The following is an 18,154-nucleotide window of genomic DNA, read 5'->3' as shown; positions in this document are numbered from 1 at the left end:
TATTGACTTGGACTCGAAGCATGTCATTCTGATTGTTTCCAAATTATTATCACTACCATTTTCTTGTTGCATCACTTCTGACTCGCGATTTGCCTTGTTTTTCCTACGATATCTCGAAATTTGAGCACACCAGCTGTCGCTTCTCAATTGTTCCCTTGATTGGTGATCGCAGTATGTAAACTACACGTATATGCCGACATATCCGCGATCTGTTGGGGTTTATGCATTTCTTTCAAAACACTATAGCTAACGGCCCGGCAAAATGCCAATCTATCAGTACGACAATTATAGGGTTGACATATGATTCCCTAACCGAACCTGGGCAACTGCCTGGTATTTGCAACTGAGCCGGCGGCTAGTAGAACTAGCTAGAACCAATTGGCGTGTGAAATAATCACGAAGGAATCGAAGCGCCGGATCGTTACTGGTGCCACGGGGCTCCTACGTTGATACCACGACTTTGTCTTTCATAAAGTTTACTCTTTCTTGACTCTTACCTATACGTTCTGCTGACAAGGGGATGCGGCCATGCTCCCCGCGCTAATCCAACTATGTGTACTCGCGATTGTACTCTGTGTTGCCGCCGAACCATTCCGACGCTCGTCTCATGCAAGTATCCAAAAGTTCTCCAAGGATTTGGCGACTGCGAAACGAACTAGCTCCAGCCTGCCATGGCGTAAAACTCGAGAAGATACCCCGATGGTGCCTCACAGTGTGCCTGGACCTAGCACGGCAGGGCAAGACGTCAGATTGCTGGATATTGTGTTGGCCGCGAGCGTAGACGGGCGATTTCATGCCTTGAACCGGACCACGGGGGAGCTCATCTGGTCTATGGCAGATGACCTTGCGTATGCACAATCCCCGCGACCGAAACATTGAAGGGGTTCCTCCTATGGCTTCCCAAACTCCCTCTACAACCTCGTACGGAGCGACCACCGTTCACTTGTCGACTCGGAGCATGTCGAAGAGAGCGAAGAGACCTATGTCATTGAGCCCCAGACGGGAGAAGTCTTCGTATTGCACCCGGGAGATGCCCCCGTCGAGCGTCTCGGGTATTCTATTCCACAGCTTGCAGAGCTTTCTCCATTTATACCACCAGGCGACGACGAGCGTGTATTTCATAGCACGACAACCACCTCGCTCATCACGATTGATTTGCTCACCGGCCGTATCTTGGGAGTCTACGGCGAGCATTGTGCCTGGGATAACGACGATTCAAACGACGACGATTCACCCATCGATGTGAATGCCATGCTTGATGATCTCGATGGCACCCAAGAATTACCGCGGAAACAGCGGCCTATTGAAGTTGTCATTGGTCGCACTGGTGCGTGCATATTGTGTTGGGATCTACCCACTCAATTCAACCATCTTTTGATCTTCAGACTACCACGTTTCCGTATACGTCAAAGGTCGGGGCGTCGTTCAAAACCTCAAATTCACCAAGTATGGGCCAAACAACGTCCACCGCGCTATCCAGGCTGCTTGGAATCGCTCACCGGATTCCACCTACTTTCAGCCTAGCCCCGATGGCAGGCTTTATAGTTTCGCCAAAGGCACTATTCTCACCTATGTGCCTACCTACCCGTTGATGTATGCCCACTCAGAGTCCTAATTATCGTGCGCCCAGCTTACGCCTACTTCTCACAGTGTCGCTATTTTCGACGCGGTATACCTCCCGACCAGGCGAGACCCAATCTTGCTTCTCCAGCCTATACCTAAACTCTCGGATCTGTCAGCTTCACGTTCGGCTGATATGGATCTCCCCGAGTTTACGTACATTGGTCGGATTGATGACAGTCTCTTTGCACTCGGCCACACCGCCTATCCTCTCGTTCTTTTCTCCCATGTCGGGAAGAAACAGCTGCCGCGCATTGACGACGGAGGCAAAGCGCCCAATTCCTATCCTCTGTCGGATCCTGATTCATCCGCAGAACGGTGCTATGATTTAGATTGCCTAACGGGGACAAAATGGAGTCAATCTGCGCGGCGTTCAGGGTTGAATCGGCTTATTGGGGAAGAACATGTACTCTATATCGAGGGATCGGCGGGTGTCGAAGACCCACCCGAAGACTATCCTTCCCATGATATCCCTCAATCGAGGCCCGATCCCCCTCGAACACCCAAACGACCTCAAACTCTCCCGCCTGATCCGACTCGTACAACTCGCGCGACCAATTCTACGTCTCACGGGCGTCCTGCCATCGAGGATAAGACACCTGAAGCAACGCCCTCGCCTCGAAGTGGAATCAGAGGTGTCGCGCGCGAATGGTTGGCTGCCTGGGCAAGCATGGGTGGGGTGGTGCTTTCCACTGTCATGTTTGGCCTCGGACTTGGTGTGAGGAGAGGCAAGCTGAGTCTCGGGCCTATATTACTGAAGTTACTCGGAATCAAGAACGACAATAGCTCACCCGAGCCCGACGCGAAGCCTGTCGTTGAAGAAGAGGATGATGAGATTCCGCCGCCCGTACCTCCAAAACCGTATTCATTTTCCCGGCAAGACCCGTATTTCATGACCTCCGACTCGCGGCCTGGTGTTCCACTAAAGGACGTCCCTACGACACCGCCCAGACGACGCATTCGCCCACGCGTCCGGGGTGGAGTACCTTCTTCTGCGTCTGTCCCCATCTTGCCGACCTTGAATCCCACTGGGCAGTTGGCTGCTTCCAAGAGTACGGGCGATGTGAATGCCGAAAGAGGGCTTGTTGAGGAACCTGAAGGTCAAATCGTCGACGAAAAGAAGGAACCAGAGAACACAGAGACAGAGGTCGAAGGAGCGGTCGAGGAGGCCAATACTCCAGGCAAAAAACGTGTCAGAAGGGGTCGGCGTGGTAAGGGTCGAGGAAAGGGAGCTAGCACGGGAGATGCGAACAAGAATGGAGTGGAGACAGAGGGCGTGTTGTCCGAGGGGTCAGAAAGCTTTATTCGCGTGGAAAAGACGGAAAAGGCACCGGTTGTCCCCAAGTCCTCGTTGGTTGTGAGCGAAGAAGTTCTGGGTACGTTTTTTCACACATTTCTTTGTGGGAACTCAGTTTGATGTATGTACTCGTAGGCTATGGTTCACACGGCACAGTTGTCTACAAGGGCAAATTCCAAGGTCGATCTGTCGCGGTCAAACGACTCTTGCACGACTTCGTCACACTTGCCTCGCGTGAAGTTGCCCTATTACAGGAATCCGATGACCACCCGAATGTGATCCGATACTATTACGAAGAACATCGCGAGAACTTCCTCTACATAGCACTCGAACTTTGTCCCTGCTCACTTTCAGACTTGGTCGAACGCCCACAAATGTTCCCAGATGTCGTTGGGTCGTTTGATCCCAAGCGCGCCTTGTCTCAAGTTACCGCCGGCCTTCGTCACTTGCATGCCCTCAAGATTGTTCATCGTGATATTAAACCGCAGAACATCCTTGTTTCTGCTCGAGGAGCGATGTTAATTTCTGACTTTGGCTTGTGTCGAAAGCTTGATGTAGACCAGACGAGCTTTATGCCTACCGCATATGGCGGAGCGGCAGCTGGAACAGCCGGATGGCGCGCGCCTGAAATTTTGCGTGGAGAAGTCAACGTTGATATGGCCGCCCTGGACGTATCCAATGGCGGAATCGGCTCCAGTTCGGGTTCCGGGTCAGGCAGCGCTACCTCTGGCACACGACTGACTCGAAGTGTGGATGTATTCGCCCTCGGCTGTCTGTTCTTCTACGTTCTGAGCGGGGGAGACCATGCGTTTGGTGATCGATTCGAGCGGGATGTGAATATTTTAAGAGATGAGAAACGCTTGGACTGGTTGGAAAGGCTTGGCGAGGAAGGATTCGAGGCGATTGATCTAATCCAGAAGATGTTGAGCCCGGATCCTAAAAAACGGTCAGTTTTGCTATCTTGATTTTATGCGCTATTTTCTGATTATTCGTATGTGTATAGGCCGGATACGACGAAATGCCTCACACACCCGTTCTTCTGGACCCCGAGTCGCCGATTAGCTTTCCTCCAGGATGCTTCGGACAGATTCGAAATCATGGAACGAGATCCGCGCGAGCCTGGGCTCGTTGCCCTCGAAACTGGTGCGGTCAACATTATTGGGAATGACTGGCAACGCCGATTGGACAAGATGTTCATCGACAATTTGGGTAAATTTAGAAAGTACGACGTGACCAGCGTACAAGATCTTCTCCGGGCCTTGAGAAATAAGGTACAGTGTCTACCAACTGGTCGACCCTTCATGAGACTGATTCGCTGTTTGTAGAAAAACCATTATCAGGACTTGCCAGACAATGTCAAGAGGCATTTAGGTCCTCTGCCCGAAGGCTTCTTGAGCTATTTTACGAGACGGTTCCCCAAGTTATTTTTACATGTGTATTGCGTCGTGGAAGGTTCTCCACTCATGGTTGAGCCTATGTTCCGATCGTATTTTGCCCTGGAAGAATGAGAGTAGCTGGGTTTTTTTCTCTCTTCTTTAGGTCTGACTTTGTTTTTTTTTATTCTCGATTGCACATTTGACATCGCTTTGGCCCCACTCGCATATCGTATTTGTTATTGAATGCTGCTGATTATTTCGTTGTAGTTTTCCCGACTTGTATTTCTATGTCTTATGCTTTTATCAAATCAACTTTGCATGAATATCCATCCATCCATCCTTTGAACGGACGTCCCGGTCAACTGACCGGCGATATGAGCTCATGTGTGCGCACATGGATAGATGAGCCATTTGGCCTCACCATCACTTGAACCTTTTTTGCGAGGCGTCCAGATTATATCTAGCTTGACGGCAATTATCTGGTTGGCTAGCGGGAAGTTGCTCTGTTCTCGGAAGGTTATCTATGACCGGAGCGTCGGTGCACGTGTGCGGGCGAATCACTCCAGTTTGCTCACACGGATCCCTTGGACAGGCCGAGGCACAACTTCGCATCCCCAAACCTGTCCGTTCAGATAATCATACAAACGTCTAGATGTCCCTTCTCCACGCACGAGACTCGGGAAGCTGCGTTCTGACTGGACGAGTGCGCCCAGGCTCATCGCCAAGTCACGTGTCGAACCAAGAAGGCTTGTACGCATACAGGTAGGGTCCTCACGCACGTTTGTGCCATCTTGGCACACGAGCGCCCGCACGCAATGTCATTGGCTAGACTGTAGCATTATCTGCTCGTGCGACCGCTCCGGCAGTGGATCCCAACTAAAAGGAGTGATTAAAAAGCCCGAGCGTGTGCTGTCACTCGCCGAACTCCCCCTCTCCGCGCTTGACCCATGTCTGCCAGTGAGCTCGTCAAGTCTCGACCTCCCAGGGCGTCGGCATCGGTTACTACGCCGTCACAATACCGCCCCATCGCTCCCGTAACACCTATCCCGGTCGTGGAGCCCCCGCCGAAAGCTAAGCGAGGTCGTAAGCCGAATCCCGGCTCCAAGAGTGCGCGCGAGGCCCTCCGTAAAGAGTCTCATAGTCGAATTGAAAAACGAAGGTCGGTCAGAAGAGTCAAGTTGAAATACATGACGCTGACGTATATCATTTTTTTATGGCAGACGAGAGAAGATTAACGAAACGTTGACTGCTCTCAGAGAGCTGATTGCCGAGGGCGAGACAAACTCTCGACAACAACACAGTCCTCCACCCGGTCCGGAGCGCGAGTTTAAGCTTGAGCTCTTGGAACGTACTGTGATTTTTGTGCGAGGATTGTTGGACAAGACTCGGAGACTCGAACAGGAGTTGAATGATCTTCGGGGTCCGGTGGCACGTGGCGACGAGGTCGATGCCGAGTCCGAGCCACCTCGCAAACGCAAGAAGATTGCCACCCCGTCTTCGTCTCCCAATCCTGGCCCTTCATACGAACGTGAACCGGCTGTGGATGATATCGAGCTGGACGAGAGCAGCGGCCTTTCCTCGCCCGAGCCCGAGACCACGCCTCCTTCCCCCGCCCCACACCTCGCAGGGACATTGCATTCCCATCTGCTGTTCCTCGCCGGAGCATGTCTATAGCCGCTCTGCTCTCGCCATCGACTGCCCCTGCACTACCCTCTCCGCCACCATCAGGTAACCTCCACGGCCCGACCGGCGCTTCGGTACCCGAGTCTCAAATGGAGACACTTGACCTTCCTTCTCCTGAAGTATCTCTTTCTCGAAACCCCACATACGAGTCTCGTTTAAAGGCTGGTAAGCTACCAGGGGAATTGGACTCGAGCTCGGAGGATACGGATACTGCGGCTGCTGCGCTCTTGCTCCAGTTCTCGAGTAAAACGCCGATGAGTATGTTGGGTATGCGTCAATCATAGAAATGGAGCTTTGGTTTTGCAATTTGTGCGGTGGTACAGTACTGGTACCGGTTGTGGGCTATGTAAACTTATATCCGATGTATATAGTTCGTTCTGACACAATGTATTCAAAATTTTCATTAGTCAATGGTCTACCCGCGAAGAGCCACATTTGACGCAAATATCTTCAGAGCTAACACAATCTGAGTCAGAGGCGTTGGACGAAATCAAGTCGCTCCCCTACTGCCTGATTGATATCGGAATCAATAACGATGATATGGAACACCTTGGCACCCAGATCCAGTTGCTAGCATAGCACCTCAATTATAAGACAAGCTGAGACTTTCTTGGAGCGCATTCTGTGCAATGATTTATTTTGAAATGTATTCGTTGGAGTCGATATGATCGTTACTATTCAGGGCCATTAATTAAAACGTAATCATTTCCGATGTTACTCACATATCTCTGATAGACAACCACAATGGCACCTATCGAGTCATTGGAGCAAGTCATACAAAGCGCACAGAGTCCAATTTCACAGGATCCAACAGCGCACTCAAACCAACTTCGTAGCCTCGCGAAGAAACCAGGTGGAAATATTATCTTTGGATCTCTCTTGCCCGTCGCGCCTCCGACTCCTGTAGAAGGCGACGCGCCTCCTGAGCCCCCCGCATCCACCCAAAATGACCCACTCGATCTTATAGACCCAGCGCATTCTACGCTTGTTGCTCTGTTTATACTGTACGTAACATCCGCATACTCTCCAAACCACGGTCCTGATACTGGTGGCGTAGGTCTGCTCGAGTATTACCAGAATCCGCGGCCCCTCCACCTCTCCAGCATATTTCTAACTTTTGTACAAACTTTAATCCAGAACACGCAAGGTTAGCACCTGAACGAGGTACGTCAATTGATATCGCGCAGGGTATTGGGCTCGTCGCTTATGCACCTCAGTCACGATGCTTGCTCAAGGAATATATACCCTCGCGGAACGAAACCAGGCGGTAGGTTTACTACTACTTTTGAGATACTTATAACCTATATACTAGATAATATAGATTTCCGACGCCATCCCGCTGTTGATGAGCCTCGTGAGGAGATATCCGCCACATGTAGGGTATCTAACAACGATTCACCCGTTGTTACTTGCGGTGGGTGCCACGCGGTCTCTCAGCTACCCAGCCTATATCTGGTCTACTTTAGGCATGTGTGCAGGCGCGCCATTTCACGACTGTGATACCCATACTTGCAGAAGGAATTACAGAGATTGACACTCAGGTTAGTGTCTTTTGATCGTCCTTTGGTAATAATACAAATTCAACTCGGATTTTGCATAGATTAGTGACGTCCAGTATACAGACAATTTACAATATCACTATTTGGGTGGTTGTATTTATGGGGCGCTGAAGCGGTACAAAGAGGCGGAAGATTTTTTCGAGACAGTACGTCGCTTTGCCGCACTTGCTGATTAGAACCTAGATTCATTGATATTACTACTAGACAGTCACTGCACCAGCGACTGCTGCATCTGCCATTCAACTCGAGGCATACAAGAAACTGGGATTAATTCAATTAATTCTCTACGGCGAAGTATGTTCATTCCCCATCTTGGACATGGGCTCATCTAACTATTTCGTATCTAGTTACGAAATCCTCCACGATATGTATCCAGTGCAGTGAACCGCATTTACAAGGCTCAGACAGCATATATGAACTTTGCCAAGACCTATGGCTCGGCCAATTTGAATGACATCCCAGCGAGTGATGTAGAAGCATTTACTCGGGTGAGTGCTGGAGATATGTGCCAGTTACCCTATACTGATTGGGAGTGTAGGACAACAACATGGGCCTTTTAAAACAAGCCATTGCCCGTATTCCTTACTGGGCGGTTCATAAACTGACGAAGGTCTACGTTTCGTTGAGTTTGACCGAGATTGGGCAAGCAATCAAGGTTTCGGACCCAGCCACTGTGCGAACTCTGATTCAGACTATGGTATTGAATATCTACAAGGACATATGCTCTGTATCTCATTGTTGGCCACTAGATCACAACTGGCGAGATACATGCAACGATTTCCCCATCTGGAATAGTCAAGTTTGAGGACCCGCCGCTTCAAACAATCAACGAAGCCGAGGGTGAACGATTACTTGGCTTGGCTCGAGCACAGTGCTTGAAGCTTATGGAACTGGATAAACAAATTGCGAAGGGCAAGCCTTATATTTCTGCTGTAGGTTTTATAGACATATGTCTTGGCGCAGCGATCTGACATGACGAACAGGCTTTACGAGAAAGAGAACACAGTACATCAGAATTCGGCCCGAGCTATATGGGCGAAGAAAGCGATTACCCAGGGGCCTTGGGTTTGAAAATTAGAGTCACGAGAGAAACATGGGAGGAAGAAATGACATGAATAAGGACTATATTTGCGTATGGCGTGCTGAGTGTACAGTATGACATTTTTGTAACCAAGTAACGATGAGATCATCACCGAAACCTTGTGGTTCGTTGAGCATCATTCTGGTCACCACCATGGCTGAGAAAGTCGACTACATTCCCCTTTCCCAGGGACTTCGCGCTCCTGCGTTGCCTCAAAATAAAACAAAAACTAGCCCATTAGTTCGTGCTGCGCGTATTTTAGGCGTTGCTGCCATCATGCTCCTTGGTATTCGTGCCGTATTGCCATCTGGAAGCGTCTCCCGTCTTGGACGCGCGGCCGGGTGTGGGAGCCATAGGAAGCTTGTTCACGACTCCAAATTCAGGCTCCCGTCTCACTATACTCTACCTTCAGGCGATCAAATTCCGTCCGTTGCCCTTGGTGCGGTACCATTGCTTTTAAACCAAGATTTAGTAAGCGACTCACAGTTTGTTAATTCCTTAGGCACGTGGAAGGCTCCTCGGGGTCAGGTTGGTGATGCAGTCAAGGTGAGTGTCTCTTTGTTGTAGACTTTGCCTGCTGGACTTATGCTATTTCCGTATAGACCGCGCTCAAAGCTGTAAGAAAGCGCCAAGCGAAGAGATTGGAATATTGATTTGACCATTCATGCACAGGGATATCGACACATCGACGGCGCCTGGATCTACCGGAACGAAGAGGAGGTCGGCCAAGCTATCAAGGAGAGCGGAGTCGACCGAAAGGATCTGTGGTTGACCTCCAAGGTACATTCGCCCCATCAAACTCAGTGCGTTTTCTCTAACTGTTATTTTCTCAGCTCTGGAACTCGTTCCACAAGCCTGAGGATATTGAGCCCGTACTTGATGAAACTTTGCGCCATTTACAAACGAGCTACTTGGATTTGTATCTCATTCACTGGTAAATAAGTCTGGTAGTGGCATTTGGAACTCGGAACTGAGAGTTGGCTAGGCCAGTTGCTTTCAAGGAACCAGGGCCCAATGGAGAGATTCGAGTTGACCACGAGTTGACAGAGAACCCACTTCCAACTTGGAAGAAGCTCGAAGAACTGGTGGCCAAAGGGAAGATTCGCAACATTGGAGTTAGCAAGTACGCACTCGAACTCTACCCGAATATTAACGTTACTGAGATATTACATAGCTTCAACGTCCGCCGTCTGACGAATCTTACCAGTGCTCCTGATATTCGTATCAGACCTGCCATCAACCAGGTGGAGCTGAACTTCTTTAACCCTCAGCCAGAGCTGGTGAAATGGTCAAAGGAGAACAAGGTTTTGCTCGAATCATATTCGCCTTTAGGGTCTAACGACCAAGTGCGTCGAGCCGCGTGCGCTATCGTATTTCTAGCTAATGGGTGTAATTGCATAGGTTGGTGAATCGCTGAAGAACCCGGTGGTGCAAGATATTGCCAAAGATCTGAAGATCACACCTGCACAGGTCATCATTTCCTGGCATGTTCAACGTGGAGTATGTGTCCTTTAATCCTAATTCAGTAATATTCTCTAACCGAACTTTATACTAGACTGTAGTCCTTCCTAAGAGTGTAACGCCTTCTCGTGTAGAAGAAAACCTTCATAGTAAGTGTTGGCCATAGTCATTCCAATTAGAGCTCACATGAATCCGTGTTGCAGTCTTCAAACTTCCTGAAGAGCAATTCGAGAAGCTTGAGAAAGCCGCAGCCTCTCATCCTCCACACCGGGTAGTTGATCCTAGCAAGTCATGGGGTGTTGATGTTTTTGAGGACGAAAAGCAGTGAATCTATTCGTAGGACTATGTTGGCCAATTATTTGTTCGCTCTATTCGTAAATAGAATGCGATTAATATTTGCAGCAATCTTGCGCGTGGAGCCTGAAAAGTGATGTTTCGAAACTTGGAGAGTACAACATTGATTGCATACATTTCTTATGGACGCACAAAAATCCACCCCCGCCTCGCCGAAGAAGCCGGAAACGAACTAGTCACCGAATACGTTGCCCTTCGCAAATTAGGTGCAGACGCGCGCTCTTCAGAACGTCGTATCACTGCCACCACCCGTCAACTAGAGAGCATGATTCGGCTGTCAGAAGCACACGCGCGTATGCGTTTCTCCCAGCTCGTGGAGTTGGAAGACGTAAAGGAAGCCTGTCGACTTATGCGCGAGGCTCTGCGCACAAGCGCGACTGACCCAACTACCGGCTTGCTGGATGTGGACTTGATCAATACTGGATCAGGAACCTGACAGCGTCGTGCGCGTCCGGGCCTGAAACGCGAGGTGACGCGGCTTGCGTCTGAACTGGGCGCAGGGGGTGCTCGGGCCGTCAAGTGGACGGAACTACAGCGCGAGCTGGCGAAGCAGAGCTCGGTTGGGGTCGAAGCTTCGGAGTTCAACGAGGTTGTGAGGGCGCTGGAGTCTGAGGGTGGGGTGAGGATTGCTGGGGAGAGGGACAAGAGGACTATTCAGCTTGCTGGTGGTAACGCGTAGGCGGACTTGTACTGCCTTTTTCTTTATTTCTTTTGGTCGAAGGTCTATGATGACTGTATTCTGCTATATATGAATCCGCACATGTATTGGGCTTGTATGATGAGCGAGATTGGTTGACAACGTGGCTCGCGGACTGTTCGAGACTTTCAAATCAGTGATGTGCGTTACTGCAGCACTTTTCCAGGATAAAGACAACAGCCCTCTCGAAGGCTGATAGTCCAGGAAGGGTTCGAGACACAATATGAACATGGAATAGTACGCCCTCTCCACTTCATTGAAACTATACATCCCTATGGGACAGTAAGTGCAGTGAGACGCTCCAGCGAACAATGAGGGGAATAATTACCTTGCTTTTGCAAGGTCTTTACCACCCGATAATGAAAACGTCAAAATTCACAAGTTTTATACTTGTTTGGCGTAGTTTGACTTTATGATAAAGCTTCCCCCTTCTTTGTTGCCACTATGGCATGTGACCGACTTTAGTTTTCCCTCTTTGGAAGTGATGATCTAGATAGTGATTGCAATCATGTGACTTATTCTACGATAGGGATGGAGGCTTGTTTCAAATCAAATAGTAACGTTCGACATGCGCCATGCACGCATACATATTCATATATGTACATACATTTAAAATAGACGTACGCGCCCAATATCAATTTTGAGTTGTCCTTTCCATGCTTGTCCACCAATGCTCAGTCTTCTTGTCAAGCTCCTCTTGCCTTTCATCTTCTTTCATTAAGTTGTAATCTATAGGCTTTGCGAATATGTTTTCATCGAAATCTCGGAGCAGTCTGATAGTCTTCCTTCCAGAGCTTCGAGATAATGCGACATATATGTTGGCCGCATTTAAACCACCACCGGTTGGAGGTGTGGCTATATCTACAAGTACTGCCGGAATTGTTTGACCTTGCGCTCGATAATCGGTAAACGCGTATGCTGGTGTGATAGGGAACTGCCACCGCTCCACTGTCCGTCTGACATTGCTGACCTGGCCGTCCGATTGCATCGTAGGGACAATAATATTGTAGGTTCGCATAACCGGTACAATGGGTAGAGTGCCTTGCGAGAGGTCTCTTAATGCACCTGCTCGTGTTCTGTCCATTTTTACGAGGATGTAAGCTGGTAGTCGGGAGAGCTTAGCCTTCTGTTGTCCGACTTCGATGGGAGGCTCGTCTGGGTCCAGTGCGATTGCAACTATTGTTCCGCGGGCCCCATTTGCTACGTCTAGGTCGGTTTGAACATTAAGTGTCACCATTATCTTCAATCCAATTGCCAAGTACACTTCGTCTGGAAGTCCTCCCTTTTCGTTTCGACCTTTTCGCCCTCTACCGTCTGAAACACCGCGTGCGGCAACCAATTCTTCATGGAGATGAAGGGGGCGCCTCCCATTTGCACCTTTACACGTGTCATTCGCTGCGCAGATGTACAGTTGGTTTTCAGTTTGTTTACAATGGTGTCCGACCGCAGCATCGTTCCAACGAGTACGAACAGCATGTCGGGGTGTAATGAGAATAGCTTCGCTCCATTCCTTTGAGCCAAAATCGGTAGTATCGTAAGATGGATTCGTTAAAACCAACTGCTTGAGCATCTTGATGTCTTTTTCCATAACTGTTCCTTGGCGAAGACGGCCCAGGAATTCTTGCCATATTGGATCAATCGTTCGAATTTGCTTTCGGAGCTTCACCACTGTGTTGAATCTCTCGTATAACGCTCTACCTAATACGGCTGCTTCGTCTGGATTCTCGCGGCTTAGTCTGGTCGGATGAAATAAAGCACCATGTGAAGATGATGCTACTGGGGGGAATTGATGGAGGTCGCCGCCCAGTATCACGTTAACTCCACCGAAGGGTTGTCCTGCTGCTGAGGGATCATACTCTAATTTTGCAATTTCGATGTGCCGAGATAATCGAGCGAGGAACTCCTTTGAGAGCATCGAGAATTCGTCAATAATGAGATACTTGACATTTTTCCACAAAAGGCCGAGCTTTATCCTTGCCTCTGGGGAAAGGATTTGCTTTTTGTTTCTAACTGATATAGCAGCAATATGGTGTGTAGTTTGTCCGTCGATCAAGGAAGCCGCGATGCCTTCATCATGAGGAGAATAGTCAATAAATGGCGTTTACATATACAATAAGAATAGGTCACCTGTATATGCGGATTTAAGCAGCATATGACTGGCACCTTGCTGCTTAAACTCTTGAGTAATCGTTTGTATCACCCGCGACTTTCCGGTCCCGCCTTCCCCAATCAGCAGCATTAGTAATTGAGCCGGAGGTTGTATAGTTGGGTAATCTTGCGACCAAAGATAACCCGTTAGGTGCCAACGTACAATATCGAAGGCTCTCCTTTGTTCTGGAAATAGATCATCTACGGCGGCAGGTACAATCGCTTCCTCTTGAAGTGGGCTGGAAAACGTCTCGGCAGAATGCCTAGCTCGGATATCCTCCAAGGGAACGACATCGGGGCTACCAGCTTCATTCGGATTGGCCGGAATATCTCCGGATCCCGTACGCGTTTCATTCGCAACCCTTCGTTCTAGCTCAAGTTGGTTTAGCCATTCCGTAAGTTTAGCTAGGTCCTGATTCGTTGCTCGATTGACTTCGTGAACGTTCTTGGGCTCATTCGAGTTAAAAATTCCGATCGATTGCCCAATTTTCACCGCTTGCAAACCATGGACTGCCTCTCGTGTGTTTTCCCATTCGTTCTTTGCTTCCTCTACCATCGCCCGCGTAACAGCCAAGCTGCTGATTGGCTGATCCATCTGAGTCACACTTCCCACAGCATCATATTCATCTCCCGCTATGTCTGCTTCCTCGATAACATCCAAGTCCGTTTGATTATATTCGGCAGCTGCTTCGCACGAGCGGTAATGATCCAGATTATCAATGATATTCAGGATTCGCTCGCTAGAAGTCTCAGTGAATTCTTTTAACGCATCTGTCCATGACTGTTCCGTAGATTTCAATTCGGCCAAGCTTCTCCAAGGTTTGAGAAGTGTGAGACACCATGCTGCATGACGATCAGATTGATCAGCATCAGCTCTCCGTGGAAAATAAGGGCCAATCATATTAGGGAGTGTGTTATGCTCTTGTGGCCGAACGACTCGCACCCAGTGCTCCCCACGTGGGTGCCCGGGTAGGTATTCCAGGCGGTTGTGTAATGGGCGGCCAACCTTACGTGGTAACCCAGGGAGATATTCTTGAATTTGAGGTTCGATTAAATCTCCTTCGTTTTCCAGATTATATGCAGTCTTTTTCTTGCTCTGTTTCTCGGTCTCGTATGTCCCAACAAAATAATCGAGAACATTGTAATGGCTAGCTTCTTGTGCGCGATATATGTAATCGTCGATTTGTGACCGTGGACGAAGTTGCCCATTGGTATTGAACACCAATAGAACAGATTCCTGTTCGGCATGGCCCTAGCTTAATGTATTGAGAAATTTCCTTCAAGCCAACGCCACCTAAATTACCAACTTACAGAACTTTGTTCATTGGATGCACTTATATCGGTATTCCCGGCAAATTCCAGACTGCCGAGATTTTGTCCTCCATTGTTATCCCGCGCCAGCCTATCTTCTTGTAATTGCTCTTCGGCTCTTACGCTATATCTCGGAAGTGGTTAGTCGTGGTTTGACATTGGTTAAAAGAACGTGTATTTACCTTATGGAACGATCACCCAGACCGGGATAGATCTGGGCAATAAATGACACAAAGGAGCTCCAGAAAATTGGTGCATATTGATGAGAGCGATATGAATCTCCCCAACCCATTAGGAATGTTACGGCCAGTGGAGCGGGTACTTCTTGTTCTCGGTTAAGGATAGTAATTGATCAATCAATCAAATCGCGTTGTCGTTCTTGTAAACTCTTGATCTCAGATGTGATTTGGAAATGAAAATACAGTCCTGTCGCCAATAGACTTGACGTGTTATGCGATCGTGATCCCGCTTTTGCTATGTACTTCGTGGTGTAGAATGCGATATTTAGAGTATCACGCCCATGTGTAAGAATCTTGATATCGTGATTGCATCTCAACGTAACTGCAAGTGCCGGACAATAAGAATTAAGGTAGCCAAGAGTTCGTTTTGTTTGATAGGTACCGTTGGAGTCGACCTCGTCAGTCTCACTCAGATCCCAAGGCGCCCGCCTCTTGCATACCAGATTAGCATATTTATCGAAGCGTAAGCATTTTCTATAGAGGCATCCATGCATTTGTTTGGTTCGAACAACTTCCAGTTCTAAGTTCCTTGTTTGCGCTTGAAGAGCCTTGGGTGGACTGTCTGGATGAGGAGGTCGCGAATAGCCAACTTCAGGGTTAGTTGGAATAGCTTTCAATAGTGCCGATGTCCCTAGTTCTGGCAGATAGGACCGGACATTAACTCTTAAGTACCCAACAAGCTTTTCTCGAAATTCTTTAGTGTCGAGCATTTGTTTGAGATGTCGGGGAGGTGGAGCTTTATGTAACCACAATAGCATGTGTAAATGCAGTGTACCTCGACCCTGACATTCGACTGTCCCAAAATAGGCCTTTACACGGCCTAGGACACCCATTATTGAGTAAGTACGGGAAGGTTGCACCTTGATACCAAATAGGTGTTCCAGAGTTGCGGAGATCAAGGTGTTGAAAAATTCTCCCGCGGCAAAAGGATCTTTCGCAATGTTCCGAGCGCGTTGAGCTCTGTCAGGTCCAGCCGTCTTAATAAATGCATCAAGATCTATTTCTTCTCCTGCTAAAACCTGAGCAATCGGATCATGCAAATCATCCGGGTTAAGTGTAATCCAAAGCGTTGGAGGGTTCAAATATAGAGAGGTTGACCATATTTGACTTCTAAGCTTGAGTCGTGAAGCATCTGAACCGGGGATACGCTTTGAGACTTCGTTCATCTTTCTTTTCAAAAGTCGAATCGAGGGGTTAGATATCGGCTGACCCAATCTTTCCTCTGCCCCCGCTCTATTAAGGTCATTTGGGGTTATTGTAGACAATACTCCGGCTGTAGCTTCAAAATCAGCCCGTTTCATTACCAGCCGGACCGATCCAAGTGCCTCCCGGCGTTGGTGAATTCCAAAGGCCACGAAAATAAAGCTATTATGAAGGCGAAACCTTCTATCGTGATATGTAAGAGACCAACGAACATGATCCATGAACGACAATTTTACTGGGCGTGACCTTTCGATGCCTCCAAGTCCATAGGGATATAATAATGGAAATGCGCGCTCCCAGTAGTTGTCTCGCGCTGTAGACTGTTCTATTTCCCCTCTTCTGGGCTGACCAAATGTATTAACAGGACGACCATATCGAACAGCGTAAGCACCCTCCCGATCATTGACGGAGTTGCATATATTCTGAAGTCCCCATGTTACAAGCTCATTGGCCGGTACCTTTGTTAAATCATTATCATGGACTCCAAGGTACTGTAACGGAACTACATCAGGGTCGTTTACAGTGTCTTCGTATACTTCGGCGCTTGGGACAAAATCTATGGCATGCAGATGATTTATTAGCGCAGGTATACGGTACTGATCCCTGAGTAAATACCGGTTTGTTCAAGCACAGAATTTTCATCTCCGGTGGGCACATATCCGTCTGACTCGGCATGGATGATTGAAGGGTCCTCCTCATGGTGGATGTTGACCAGGATTTCAAGTGGTATGTCGTCTACCGGCAGATTTGAAATTCGAACTTCGTCGAGGTGAATATGGCTATAATATGTTGGATTATGTTGTCTCAACCATAGGAGCGCCGTTCGAATGATCTGACGGCAAACTCTGAAAATGTAAAGGGCTGCTGGACTAGGGACCTTCTTTACACCAATAATTGTGACAGATAAAACACTAGCTAAGATTGACGTCGGGCGCGGCATGATGTTCCCTTCGATCATCGACGAGATGTCCTGTCCGTTGAGTTCAAAGCTTGTTATGTTACCTCGCATTCCCCGTTGAATTTGGTCATTGGGGAGTCCGTTAGCTGTGGTTCCTGTCGGAAAAAGTTTCACAACAAATACACGCGGATACACATGAGCAATCAAAAGCTGTTCGGCAATCGTAAGTTGTTGAAGTACCCATGGCGTTGGACCGATCCAAAGATCATTTGCTAATGAGTACTTTGGTGGCAATGGAGATGGTTTCTTTGCCCGGGCCCGTATAAGTCAAACTTCAGTTAGCATGTATGCTTATTGATAGAAACTGACCTCTAGGTCTTTGAAACAATCAGAGCACATGTCAATAACCCAATCCATTTCTTCTTTATCCCAAGTACAACCCTGGCGTTCTAGGAGGCACCCTAACGGCCCAGTGAGTTCTTGAGAAGGGTGCTTCGTGTTTGGACAAAGTCGTTCAGGAGCTTGAATGTTGGCGAGTTTGATTTTCTGAAATCCATATCTTTGTGTATTAAGCCAACGCGCGCAAATACCGCAGATTGTCTTGCAAAGAGCATTGTTGGATGTGGCATCATAAAAGCTACGATAGCACTGTAAGCTCTCCTCGGGCGATGGTAAGTCCAGAAAGTCTCCCAAGTCAGAACCTGAACGAGCTACTTGTCGAGAGACTCTCTGGCGGTCTATCCGTTGAGTTCGTGATTTGTCGCGTGCCAAGCGATGGGCGTGATGCTTTTCTGCAATCTTAGCGTGGAGGACCTCCGTCCAATAAGGATTTAGAGGAAGGAGTTTATTCAATATTGATCTTTTATCTCTCAGAACGCATGCTGAGAAATGCACAGTAGGGCGGTGAACATCGGGGCAGTTAGAAATGATATCAATAATCTCTTTTGTTGTTAATTCGTTCCAAAAATGGTCAATTAGACTAGTTGGCATAGTGCCAATAATGTATGGGCAAGACAGAGGGGGGGGGGGTTACCAACGCCTGATTGTTTGCTTGAGCTGCAAACGCGATAACGCCTGGAGCCGTGAGAATAGCTCATATGAGAATCACACATAGTAAATATTACTCATTGTATGCATGTCATTAAATAAGTTACGTTCCAGATACTACATAAAGATCACTATACCGCCGATCCCCCAGAATCATTCCAACTCCCGGGAGCCCAAAGA

At 48.4% G+C, this 18,154-nt stretch overlaps 5 protein-coding genes across 5 annotated transcripts; 4 read left to right on the top strand and 1 right to left on the bottom strand.

Moving 5' to 3' along the window:
- Window positions 1-528: 528 nt before the first annotated feature.
- RhiXN_11004 (Serine/threonine-protein kinase) lies at window positions 529-4,425 on the top strand (the record flags this gene model as incomplete). Its single annotated transcript, XM_043330819.1, has 7 exons — window positions 529-827; window positions 882-1,327; window positions 1,386-1,593; window positions 1,651-2,996; window positions 3,053-3,863; window positions 3,921-4,188; window positions 4,243-4,425. 7 exons carry the CDS (start codon window positions 529-531, stop codon window positions 4,423-4,425), a joined length of 3,561 nt encoding a protein of 1,186 aa, XP_043186164.1.
- An 815-nt stretch (window positions 4,426-5,240) lies between these two features.
- RhiXN_11003 (helix loop helix DNA-binding domain protein) lies at window positions 5,241-6,555 on the top strand (the record flags this gene model as incomplete). The annotated part of the gene is made up of 4 exons (XM_043330818.1): window positions 5,241-5,452; window positions 5,514-5,959; window positions 6,022-6,234; window positions 6,452-6,555. 4 exons carry the CDS (start codon window positions 5,241-5,243, stop codon window positions 6,553-6,555), a joined length of 975 nt encoding a protein of 324 aa, XP_043186163.1.
- A 165-nt stretch (window positions 6,556-6,720) lies between these two features.
- Window positions 6,721-10,405, top strand: RhiXN_11002 (aldo/keto reductase family protein; the record flags this gene model as incomplete). The annotated part of the gene is made up of 20 exons (XM_043330817.1): window positions 6,721-6,980; window positions 7,034-7,140; window positions 7,194-7,243; window positions 7,298-7,390; window positions 7,443-7,517; window positions 7,577-7,681; window positions 7,740-7,829; window positions 7,883-8,023; window positions 8,074-8,232; window positions 8,285-8,467; window positions 8,519-8,600; window positions 8,711-9,162; window positions 9,219-9,233; window positions 9,289-9,396; window positions 9,450-9,550; window positions 9,602-9,739; window positions 9,791-9,962; window positions 10,018-10,116; window positions 10,172-10,226; window positions 10,281-10,405. 20 exons carry the CDS (start codon window positions 6,721-6,723, stop codon window positions 10,403-10,405), a joined length of 2,610 nt encoding a protein of 869 aa, XP_043186162.1.
- A 102-nt stretch (window positions 10,406-10,507) lies between these two features.
- On the top strand, window positions 10,508-11,110 carry RhiXN_11001 (DNA replication licensing factor MCM2/3/5 family pretein; the record flags this gene model as incomplete). The annotated part of the gene is made up of 2 exons (XM_043330816.1): window positions 10,508-10,834; window positions 10,871-11,110. The coding sequence occupies 2 exons, from the start codon at window positions 10,508-10,510 to the stop codon at window positions 11,108-11,110; spliced, it is 567 nt and encodes a 188-aa protein (XP_043186161.1).
- Window positions 11,111-11,762: 652 nt separating this feature from the next.
- Window positions 11,763-17,917, bottom strand: RhiXN_11000 (Helitron helicase-like domain at N-terminus; the record flags this gene model as incomplete). Its single annotated transcript, XM_043330815.1, has 7 exons — window positions 11,763-13,195; window positions 13,256-14,528; window positions 14,588-14,711; window positions 14,770-14,917; window positions 15,209-16,585; window positions 16,645-17,233; window positions 17,297-17,917. The coding sequence occupies 7 exons, from the start codon at window positions 17,915-17,917 to the stop codon at window positions 11,763-11,765; spliced, it is 5,565 nt and encodes a 1,854-aa protein (XP_043186160.1).
- Window positions 17,918-18,154: the final 237 nt, after the last annotated feature.

Source organism: Rhizoctonia solani, chromosome 14 (genome assembly GCF_016906535.1).
Source record: "Rhizoctonia solani chromosome 14, complete sequence".
NCBI lineage: Eukaryota > Fungi > Basidiomycota > Agaricomycetes > Cantharellales > Ceratobasidiaceae > Rhizoctonia > Rhizoctonia solani.
Note: the sequence above shows the minus strand (reverse complement) of the source record. Positions and strands in the feature narration are given on the sequence as shown.